Below are 11,948 nucleotides of genomic sequence, written 5' to 3' on the forward strand. Positions count from 1 at the left end.
GCAAGTCAGTTTAGAACAAATTCTTATTTACAATGATGGCCTACCAGGGAACAGTGGGTTAACTGCCTTGTTCAGGAGCAGAACGACAGATTTTTACCTTGGAGATTCAATCCAGCAACTTTTCGGTTACTGGCCCAACGCTCTAACCACTAGGCTACCTGCCGCCCCAATGAATGAATGAATGAATGAATGAATGAATGAATGAATGAATGAATGAATGAATGAATGAATGAATGAATGTATGTATGTATGTATGTATGTATGTATGTATGTATGTATGTATGTCTGTCTGTCTGTCTGTCTGTCTGTCTGTCTGTCTGTCTGTCTGTCTGTCTGTCTGTCTGTCTGTCTGTCTGTCTGTCTGTCTGTCTGTCTGTCTGTCTGTCTGTCTGTCTGTCTGTCTGTCTGTCTGTCTGTCTGTCTGTCTGTCTGTCTGTCTGTCTGTCTGTCTGTCTGTCTGTCTGTCTGTCTGTCTGTCTGTCTGTGCTGTCTCTCTCCCTCTACCAAAACTCTATTGTTCTTCTCTCTTGTAATTGCATGTTCTCTATCTCTCATATCCAGTGCCTCTCCCTTCCTCTCTCTATCACTCCATCTCTTCCCCTCTCAAGACTGACCTACATTTTGTTTTTCAAAAATAACACCATCGACCTACCCTCGCTTCATCGCAAAAAGAAAAAGCCTCAGAGCATAGAGCTAGAGAGAGAGAGAAATAGAGAGAGTGGGAGGAATGTGTGATGGATGAATACCTAGACAGTGGCTGGGGGTGGTGGCCCCTGACCCTCAGGATGTCAAGATAATGGAGTAAAGCTTTGGGCTCCCATTGAGCTCCAGGGAGACCCTATTCACTACCGACATCACCCTTGCCTCAGGCCATTATCTTAGGATAAAATGTTTTGTTCTCACCCCTCTCTACAACAAAACGGTTAGCACAAAATAATGAACCTCTTTCCTTCCATAGACTCTCCCACTTCTCTGTTTATTCATATTTTTTATATTGGTTAATTGTTGAGCACGCAAAAGAGGAAAAGTACTTTGAAACATAATTTGAAAGAATAGTATATTTGAGGGAGTTGTTTTTTTAATATTCTGTTTGTATGCTTAAACATGTTGGTTATATTATATTTGGCAATATTAAAGTTTGAGGATGATTTAATGATCACATGAGTTTGAGGAAAAGGAGAAGTTAAAAACCTTGTTTGACGCAAAACTATAAAAAACATATACCGGGACAGCAAGTGCATGATGGGAAAATAGAACAGAATTACAAGATACATGTAAACAATTGTAGGGTAGGAACTTGGCCCTTTACTTCAGAAGGAAATAGACAACCATTATTATTTCCCAAAAATGATCATGCACTCAAATCCCATTTAAGTATCTATGTATCCCCAGGCTAGAAGTGGTGGTTGCTTAAAGCCTGTATAAAGCCATATTCCATATGATAATAGATTATTGTTATGTTTGTACATTTTCCAAACAACAAATAGCAACTTACAAAATGGTAACTAAAAATAAAATAAAATAAAGGTCAACTAATTTTCTAAAAAATATTTTTTCCCAAGATCCAAACTCTTGCATATAGGGATGTGTGTGTGTGTGTGTGTGTGTGTGTGTGTGTGTGTGTGTGTGTGTGTGTGTGTGTGTGTGTGTGTGTGTGTGTGTGTGTGTGTGTGTGTGTGTGTGTGTGTGTGTGTGTGTGTGTGTGTGTGTGTGTGTGTGTGTGTGTGTAATTGTTTCCCAGCTCATTGATCAAACAGCTATAGAACCAAGGCATGAATTCTAAGTTTGCTTTAAAAAATGACCCATTGTTGTCTCCTTGCGTCCTCGGACCTAAACACACCGGCCTGCATATTCCCCTCTCAGAGAAGTATAGGGGGGTATATTGCTTTAAGACAAATCCCTGAATGGTGTGAAAGGGGCTCCACTCCCTGGTCCTCTCCTCTAAACGGCTGGACACAGTTGAAGTCTCCCCCCTGGGGTCAGTGGAGCCATTTATGTGTTAGAGGGCCGCCATGGCAGATTACTGCACACAGCTGTCCCAGAACCGTGGAAATGAAATTATGCCCCGTGTCAGCAATGTTTTGTGTTCCTTCTTCCTCCTCCTCTACTCTCCCCCGCAACCCAAACTCAAAACCCACGCTTCACTCTCGACTCCCTCGGTCCTTTCAAAACATTAGCGTTCCTCTATTGGTCTTCTCTGGCCCTGGACGCAGGAGGGAGAGGCAGGAATGAGAAACCAATCAGGGCGCCCCACTGAGAGCTCAACTCTAGCGTTCCAGAGATCCCTGCATGGGTTGGAAGAAGTTATCTGATTGGCGCGGGTGAATATCCCCATTCTTTATCTATGTCCCACATGGAACCCTATTCCCTATGTAGTGCACTACTTTTTACCATAGCCCTATCCTATTTTTGACCAGGAAAAGTAGTGCACTACATAGGGAATATGGTGCCTTTTGGGACATTACCTTTGTGTCAGCATCATCATTCAGAGAGATCTGAACTCGACAACATCCAACCCCCCTCCCCTCTCCTCCAGACCACAGTCCCCCCCCCCCCCCCCCCCCAGGCACTTAAAAACAATAAATCAGCCCCTCCCCCACGTAACCCCCTCACCTCTCCTAAAGCCCAGGGTGAACCAGGCAGCCCCCTCCCTCACACCCCTATAACCTCTACAGCCCTCAGTAGACCGCTGGGCTGGGGGTTTACCTACTCAGCTTGTCTGTGCGTGAGTTTGTTTATTCTCTGGTTAGTCCTGAGAGGTAAGTAGTCAAGAATACTGTCAGAAGTCCCTTCCACAAGACGTGGTGTGGTTAAATACAGTCATGACAAGCAAATATGTCAATGAAAGAGGAAAAATGCACCCTGTCCTAAGAGCTTGCATTGAAACAAATATACTGTAGCATACAGCTGTAGGATCTACATTTTACCAGTATTGTCACAACAAAATAATCCTGCAGCAACCGGATTTGAACGTTGAGTCCATAATGTTGCTTGATCAGATAGTCTATTAGCTAGCCAAAAGTAGTGTCAACCGTGTTTTAGTGTGGGGTTTCAGGGAATTTACCTAAATAACAAAGCTTGTGCACTACCAGCGGTGCAGGACAATTCTCAGCAACAAAAGAGTGATCAAATTAAGATCCTATATCTGTATGTTTGTATATTTAAAAAACATTACATACTTGCTTTATACTTTAAAGTTCCATTTCAAATAAGCAAAGTTTCTAAGTTAGGCTGATGGTTTACACACAAATAGGAAATCAACCTTCTCTTTCAGAACAACTTTAGTCTTACTCTTTCCCCACTCACCTATTTTTCTCTCCATCTAGCTTAGGGTTCACAGGAGGCACAAGGAAGTCTAACTGGATTAGAGACTGTTTTTTTCAAAGGCCGGTGAACTCACAAAGGGCTGGACGTGACAGAATCAATGTGGCAGTTTGGAATTTTGAAGAGTTTCACAGAAGCTTAAAAGAGAAAGGGAGTAATTTCATTACTGGCATTTTTATTCCTATTTATTATTGTTGTTCATTGAGTAGCCTACAGATGCTTCTTAAACAACATGGAAAATTGTTAAGGGGCACACATGTTGTTTTTATTTACTTTTCTGCTCTTTTGCACACCAGTATTTCTACTTGCACATCATCATCTGCACATCTATCACTCCAGTGTTCATTTATTAAATTGTAATTACTTCGCCACTATGGTCTATTTATTGCCTTAGCTCCTTACTCCATTTGCACACACTGCATACAGATTTTTCTATTGTGTTATTGACCGTACGCTTGTTTATTCCATGTGTAACTCTGTGTTGTTGTTTTTGTCGCACTGCTTTACTTTATCTTGGCCAGGTCGCAGTTATAAATGAAAACTTGTTTTCAACTTGCCTATCTGGTTAAATAAAGGTTGAAATATAAATTTAAACAATTTTTATTTTTTATTTGTGTAACTGTGTAACATGTATGCATCTTATGAAAAATGCCCTTTTTTGATATTAGAATACCACACAATTACCTTAGATATCCAGTATTGATACTTATTTAATTTACCCAGTTTACATTGTGTAAAATGTTAATGGTTTACCTTCTAGTAATGTATTTCAACTGAGAGAAAGTTCAGAGAGGAAAATGTGGTCAGTATGCTCAGGGGTTTGTGAATCATGATTGTTCCAAGAAGCATCTCAACCATAAGCCATATCATCGCTTTAATTGTGTCTAGATTGGAATGTCCACTAATGTAAGACCATTAGTCTGCTTCTGCAGATCACAGAGTTACCCAGAAGGAGGGGTTAGTGTGTGTGTATGCTATGTGCTTGTGTGTGTGTGTGTGTGTGTGTGTCTTCCCTTCTGTATGTATGTGTTTGTGCTTGCATGCATCTGTGTGTGTGGATAAAGGGGGAAGGGGTACTAGGGGGAAGGGGTACTAGAGGTAGAGGGTTGAGTTATGATGAGGTGACTTTAATGAGGTAGTGTGTCCCGCAGCGCTGCACCCATCCCCCTCTAGCCTCTCCTCTATTTCAGCATGATGGAAAAAAACATCTCGCCTATTTTCCTCCAGTGCCAAAAGTTAATTGAAAACATTTCAGGAGAAAGTATGGTTTTGGGGGCCCCATATGACTCTCATTCCTTCATTATCCCTAGCAACAATAAAGAGGCATTACAATTAATAATGGTTGGAGACCGGGCCTGCTCTCTTAAAGCGGCAGGACCCTCTTTTGTGACGGCAAACAAAGGCCCATAAATGCATTCGCCACATCACCGTGACAAAGCTGCAGGGTTTCCACAGTTTTCTTCTTTTTCTTTTTTTACATTGAGTGGGAAGGAAAGCCAAAGTAACTTGAGCAAGTTTTAAGTCTTAATGTCATGTGCACAGGTACAGTGAAATGCCTTTTTTACAGCTCTAACCCCAATAATGCAGTAATCAATAACAATGTAATACTAAAAATAACATAAGGTAGAACAAAAATACACAAGAAATTATGTAAGCATACTATATACATACTGTAGACAGGGTCAGTCAGTTCTAGTACCATATTTACAATGTGCAGGGATACTGGAGTCATAGAGGTAGATATGTATAGGGGTAAGGTGACAGGGATACTGGAGTGATAGAGGTAGATATGTATAGGGGTAAGGTGACAGGGATACTGGAGTGATAGAGGTAGATATGTATAGGGGTAAGGTGACAGGGATACTGGAGTGATAGAGGTAGATATGTATAGGGGTAAGGTGACAGGGATACTGGAGTGATAGAGGTAGATATGTATAGGGGTAAGGTGACAGGGATACTGGAGTGATAGAGGTAGATATGTATAGGGATAAGGTGACTAGGCATCAGGATATATGATAAACAGAGTAGTAGCAGCTTATATGGTGATTGTATGTGAGTGTGTGTGTAGAGTCAGAATAAATGTAGGTTCATATTATGTGTGTGTGAGCAAATGATGGAGTGACTGTTTGTGTGAGTGTGTAGGGTCCTGTGAGTGTGTAGGGTCCTGTGAGTATGTAGGGTCCTGTGAGTGTGTAGGGTCCTGTGAGTGTGTAGGGCCCTGTGAGTGTGTAGAGTCCTGTGAGTGTGTAGGGCCATGTGAGTGTGTAGGGTCCTGTGAGTGTGTGGGGCCATGTGAGTGTGTAGGGTTCTGTGAGTGTGTAAGGCCCTGTGAGTGTGTAGGGCCCTGTGAGTGTGTAGAGTCCTGTGAGTGTGTAGGGCCATGTGAGTGTGTAGGGTCCTGTGAGTGTGTAGGGCCATGTGAGTGTGTAGGGCCATGTGAGTGTGTAGGGTTCTGTGAGTGTGTAGTGCCCTGTGAGTGTGTAGGGCCATGTGAGTGTGTAGGGCCCTGTGAGTGTGTAGGGTTCTGTGAGTGTGTAGGGCCCTGTGAGTGTGTAGGGTTCTGTGAGTGTGTAGGGTTCTGTGAGTGTGTAGGGTTCTGTGAGTGTGTAGGGTTCTGTGAGTGTGTAGGGCCATGTGAGTATGTAGGGCCCTGTGAGTGTGTAGGGCCATGTGAGTGTGTAGGGTTCTGTGAGTGTGTAGGGTTCTGTGAGTATGTAGGGCCCTGTGAGTGTGTAGGGGCCCTGTGAGTGTGCAGGGTTCTGTGAGTGTGTAGTGCCCTGTGAGTGTGTAGGGCCATGTGAGTGTGCATAGAGACAGTGCAAAAATAAATCAAATACAAGGGTCAACTCAGATAGTCCGTGTAGCAATTTAGTTAGCTATTTAGTAAGCTATTTATTTGATTTTCCGAGACTTCCTTTCACCCTGTCTGATATAGAGGTCCTGGATGGCAGGGAGCTCGGCCCCAGTGATGTACTGGGCTGTCCACATCACCCTCTTTAGCTCCATGTGATCGAGGGCGATGCTATTGCCATGCCAAGCAGTGATGCAGACAGTCAAAATGCTCTGAATGGTACAGCTGTAGAACTTTTTGAGGACTTGAGGGCCCATGCCACATTTTTTCAACCTCCTGAGAGGGAAGAGGCGCTGTCACACATTCTTCATGACTGTGCATGTGTGTGTGGACCATTTTAAGTGCTTAGTGATTTGGACACAGAGGAACTTGAAGCTCTCGACCCGCTCCGTCGATGTGGATGGGGGCGTGTACACCCCAACATTTCCTGTAGTCCACAATCAGCTCCTTGGTCTTACTGATGATGAGGGAGAGGTTGTCGTTCCGGCACCACACTGCCAGGTCACTGACCTCCTCCCTGTAGGCTGTCTCATCGTCGCCGGTGATCAGATCTACCACCGTCGTGTTGTCAGGAAACCTGATGATGGTGTTGGAGTTGTGTGGCCACGCAGTCGTGGGTGAACAGGGAGTACATAATTGTAATTCTGATAGTAAACTACAATCTCAAATAAATTATTTCGCAGACTATTTATAAAGAGCTCATAATAAAATGTTTTACAAACCAGTATCAAATAGTTTGTTAACCAGTAGTAACCTGATTATAAAGCATACTTAATGTTTTCATGTATGTTGTACCTAATATATTATTATAAAAATATGTGTACTACTCATACATAGAAAAAGGGATACCTAGTCAGTTGAACAACTGAAAGCATTCAACTGAAATGTGTCTTCGGCATTTAACCCAACCCCTCTGAATCAGAGGTGCGGGGGGCTGCCTTAATCTACGTCCATGTCATCGGCGCAGTTGTTATTGGGGGTTAACTGCCTTGCTCAAGGGCAGAACTGCAGATTCGTCCACCTTGCCGGCTCAGGGATTCAAACCAGTGACCTTTTGGTTACTGTTCCCAACGCTCTTAACCGCTAGGCTACCTGCCAGTGTGTGAACCATTGCGAGTGTACCCATGAGTTTACCAGTCAAATTGCCAGGGTTTGTTTGAGGTTCCAAGTCTGTTCTATTCATTATGTATCTATGTACTCATATATATCATAAACATCAGGCCTTAAATGTATTAACTTTAATTGTTGACAAACTATATAAAAGTTCCTATATTAAATGTTTCTAAACGGTTTATAGGCACACCTAGAAACAAAGCAAAGTGAGTGTCACCTAATATTAAACATGAAGGCATCACATAGCCTTAACTTAAAACATAAACGGAGCAGAGAGAAGGAGAGATACAACTTTTAAAGAAGTTTTACACGTCCTTCCGAGAAGCCCCTATCTGCAATAGCTATCAGTCTCTGTCTCTCCCCCCAGCCAAGCTCTCCTCTCTCTCTTGTGTCAGAGAGAAAGAAGGTGAATGAAGTGTCTGCACATGGTGCCGCTCCACCATTGTGTTTTACATTTCTCTGACAGAAGTGCCACTCGACTTCTCCTCCATTCACTGGGCTGGAGGGCCCTCGTCCACTCCCAGAGAGAAACAACATGGCTGCCATCATGGGTCTCAAGTCCCTCTTGTGACAAGAGGTGAAGGAGAGGATGATGTACCATCTTTTTTTTCTGTTTCTCAGTGATGCCAAGAGAGAAAACAATTGTGAATCTATGTGAACTCCAAGATGATGCTATTTTTGTATATGGTGGTGGTGGGTAGGCTAGGCTACAACTTCTACAAGTAGACCTAGGTCAATAACCAGCATTTCAACTTCTGTTCAGGATGATAATAACAGTATAGTTTATGTGAAAGTGTCAAATAAAAACACAAACTTCTTTGTTACACATACATAGCAATGGTCCGTAGCTAAACACATACACACCAACAGCAGTCCAATCGGAGTGCATTTGTAATGGTTACTTAAGTCTCAATTCCCCCAGACATAGCTTTCCTTGCCCCCTCTCCTCTCTGTATGAATGCTTCTTCTAACAAACACATGGGGTGAGAATAAATAAACTAGCCAGGCCCATCTTGGCTCCATCTGAGCAACAATCCCCAGGAGATAGGCTATTTCGTCCTCAGGTTTATACAGTCTTCCAGCATTAACAGTGTAGCCTTCAGCAAACATTAATGTTGACAAAGTCAAGTGTATATCAATATGACTCTTCATTTGCTCTAGGAGTCAGATAACATTAGCTCAGATCAACTGATGGTTTGTATTGAGGGGGTTTTGTGATGTAGAAAGCATTGGTACAGCTGTCAAAAGATTTGCGAGACACAGTACTAAAATCACCTGCTGCTACCCATACGGCTACATAAAGTAGAGTTAACACGGAAACAATCAAGAGTCAAAAGCACTTTAAGTAAGAACATTTATATTTTCACTAAAATACAATGTAGACACAGTGAAGCATTTCATGACATTTCTATACAGTGCAAAAATCTTCTTAGCAGTAATAAACAAATAACTCTGGAAAAAAAATCCATTCATACAATATACTGTACAATTTAACTTCACACAATTTGACATATAAAAATAATCTCCCTTAACTTGTTTTTTAACTTGATATTGATACTGAGCTTATGGAAATGTCTGGGACATGATTAAGGCTAATAATATTGAATAACCAATCAAACTGTGCATGCGTTTTACATCTGTCACTTAGATGATTACCAACTGATTAGAGCTTAAATGACATCTTAATGAAATGTAGGCCTATGTCTGTTGTCTAGCTCATAATGAAAGAAAACTTGATTAGTCTGTCCCCATTATAGCCAAGTGACCAAGAACATGTTTTATACTGTTGTTTTCACTATTGTCTTGAAACAGCATTATGCATACCTACACTTACAAGTCACTTGGCTATCCACATTAAAGAAAATGGGGTGTCAAACTTTTTGGGCTATTTTGTGAGACACAAGGTAAGGAGAAGCTTATAGCAGGCCTAGAACATTCTTCAAGGGTTGGTTAAAACAATTACATATTTTAGAGGTGCACAGCTGTCTGGAAATGAATCTATACACTTTTGAGATTCACATAAAATGTATACATTTTAAATATAAACATTTGTGAGCAAGATGACCCAAAGCCTATCAGCACAGAGACTGACACCAGATAGAATGTTGAGAAGCCCCATTATTTAGACAGCAGAGCAAAGGCCATAAAATCTTCCAAACACACAAAGTATAAGCTAAAGCAGGTGTGCTGGTGTTACAACACTTTCATGAGCTATTCTGTCTCTCTGTGTCAACTTTTCACAGGCCTCTATATTTCTCTAACAACTTCCCCAACAGCTGAATCAACTTGGGTAGACTGCCCTATCAGATAAGATGCATTAGAACCAAAATGGTGGCCACAGTAGAAGTCCATACACCCCGACAGGCGGATCTAGGTGAATCACTCGCGTTTTCCACATAGACATAATCCTCCATATCATCATAATCATCTTCAGAGTCCGAATCAGAAAACCCGCTGCCTGCGTATCTGTCCATAGAGTCAAAGCAAAAGTTTTTCATACTAACTTTGACGTACTCGCATATCGTCCTCTCCGTGCCATCACAAACACAAGTATCAAGTTGTTGTGCTTTAGGTATATTGCGCATGTTGGCAATCACCCTCCTGCAATCGTCCGAACATCTCTCGCCTCCGAAAAGTTTACGGCAGTGAAACAAATAGTCACGCATTGCCGAGCTACATTGGTAATCTCTCTCGCACTGCCGCCGGGCTTCGGTGCAGCCCATTTTGCTGGTCCGAGGCAGGCACGGCTCTATGGCGCGTTTGGTGCTCCGGCAGACCGGGTCCGAGGCGCAGTCACAGTCCTCTAGAGACGGACCGGTCTCAGTTAGATTCAGCTGGATAAGGGACGAGATGCAGTGGCTGGGACACTTCTTCCTATTCCCGTTGATAACGGGCGCACAGGCGTAAAGGTATTGGTCATATGCGTAGTGGCACTCCGGCTCTCCATGACACTTCATAATGGCTTGCCAACAGATGAGCCGACGACCATGAGTAGGGGACGCGATGCAAATACAACCGAACAGGGCAAACGCACAGCATAAATACAAAGTTGATCTCCCAGTCCACTTTATAAACCCGGCAAAACTTGCCATTTCGAAGTAGACTGATCCGAATAAATGAAAGACTTCAACATATGGATTTGTGTAGCAGTATCTCCATCAAATCTGTGTCAAAAACAAGTAATCCAAATCCATTCCCTCGCATTCAGTACACGCCAGTGGGGAATGAACGAGGTTCACAAAATAATGTGCAATGCAGTGATACCGTTTGAAAACCGCACATCGCCTGCAATTTGTTCGATTTGAATTTTTCACCGAAGTTTGATACACTGTTACAATACAAGTTCACAGGCACTCTCCACTTATCTTCACAGCAGTAGAGGCTTCACAATACTGAATTATTCAACTTCTGCGTTCCATTGCTTTGCCGCACAGACTAGATGAAGTAGAAAGAACAGTTCCGTCGTCGTTTTACCGTTCAGAAAGGCAAACTCCGTTCCAGGAAAAGTTTTATGATGTATCCTAGGCTATCTGCGCAAGCAGCATGCCATTCGGTGTCTTCTTTAGCTATACAATTATGTAAAGGAATGAGGAATGCGATGAACGATGCGCCCCATTGAAGACTGTGGAATGACTCTCTCGTTCATCTGCGTCGGTTGACTAAAACCTCCTTGCCTTATTGGTCAAATTAGTTGTTGTGATTTGTTACATTGTTCAGGGCAGTGACGTGAAGGTGGAAACGTGACCAATGAATTGGCAGGGGAAAAGGGTCGTCACTAGCTTCCACAGCCACAAAGTCAGAAACCCCGCCCATTTCTACCGTTTATCTTCTAAAATGTTCATTTTAAACCTAACCCTAACCTAACCACACTTCTAACCGTATGCCGAAACCTAACCTTAAATTAAGACCAAAAAGCAAATGTTTGTTTTCATGATTTTTTTATGATATAGCCAATTTTAACCCAGTGGCTGTGGAATCTAGTGTGAACTGGGGAAAATGGATAGTACATTTTGATAATAAAGATTTAAGTCATTAATAACATTGTTATTATAGGCTAATATTTTTTATTTATTTATTGAACCTTTATTTAACTAGGCAAGTCAGTTAAGAACAAATTATTATTTACAATGATGGCCTACCCCGGCCAAACCCTAACCCTAGGCCAATTGTGCACCCCCCTATGGGACTCCCAATCACGGCCAATTGTGATGCAGCCTGGAATTGAACCAGGGTCTGTAGTGACACCTCTAGCACTGAGATGCAGTGCCTTAGACTGCTGCACCACTCGGGAGCCCCTAATAAACATGACCTGACTTCACATAACTTTTTCTTTATTTCAAAATGTTTACTTATTATCAATTATTCTCCCCAAACATTTCAAACATATGAAAATAAGACATAAAGGGTAGTCCAAGAAAATTCTGCCATCCATCACAGGAGACATGTGGTAGCCTAACCTGTACTTCAACTACCAGTGAAACAAAAACTGTGAATGTTGATTGACCTATAATCACACTGAATAACTACCGGTCATTCTAAAGGTGGTGAAGGACAATGTCTTTAGAAACGTTGTGGTCATGTTGACTAACTACCGTAGAGAGAGACTGCATCCCAAATGGCACCCAATTCACTATATAGTACACTAGTTTTCACCTCACAG

At 42.3% G+C, this 11,948-nt stretch overlaps 1 protein-coding gene across 1 annotated transcript; it reads right to left on the bottom strand.

Annotated features, from left to right (window-relative positions):
- Positions 1-8,226: 8,226 nt before the first annotated feature.
- LOC120044937 (growth arrest-specific protein 1-like) lies at positions 8,227-10,973 on the bottom strand. The gene has a single exon (XM_038989686.1). The coding sequence runs from the start codon at positions 10,378-10,380 to the stop codon at positions 9,592-9,594; it is 789 nt and encodes a 262-aa protein (XP_038845614.1). The 5' UTR covers positions 10,381-10,973; the 3' UTR covers positions 8,227-9,591.
- Between the last annotated feature and the right edge of the window lie 975 nt (positions 10,974-11,948).

Source organism: Salvelinus namaycush, chromosome 3 (genome assembly GCF_016432855.1).
Source record: "Salvelinus namaycush isolate Seneca chromosome 3, SaNama_1.0, whole genome shotgun sequence".
In the NCBI taxonomy this organism is placed as follows: domain Eukaryota; kingdom Metazoa; phylum Chordata; class Actinopteri; order Salmoniformes; family Salmonidae; genus Salvelinus; species Salvelinus namaycush.

Excerpts from the sequence above, each read along its gene's own strand:
- LOC120044937 (XM_038989686.1), bottom strand. The coding sequence starts at position 10,380 with ATGGCAAGTTTTGCCGGGTTTATAAAGTGGACTGGGAGATCAACTTTG.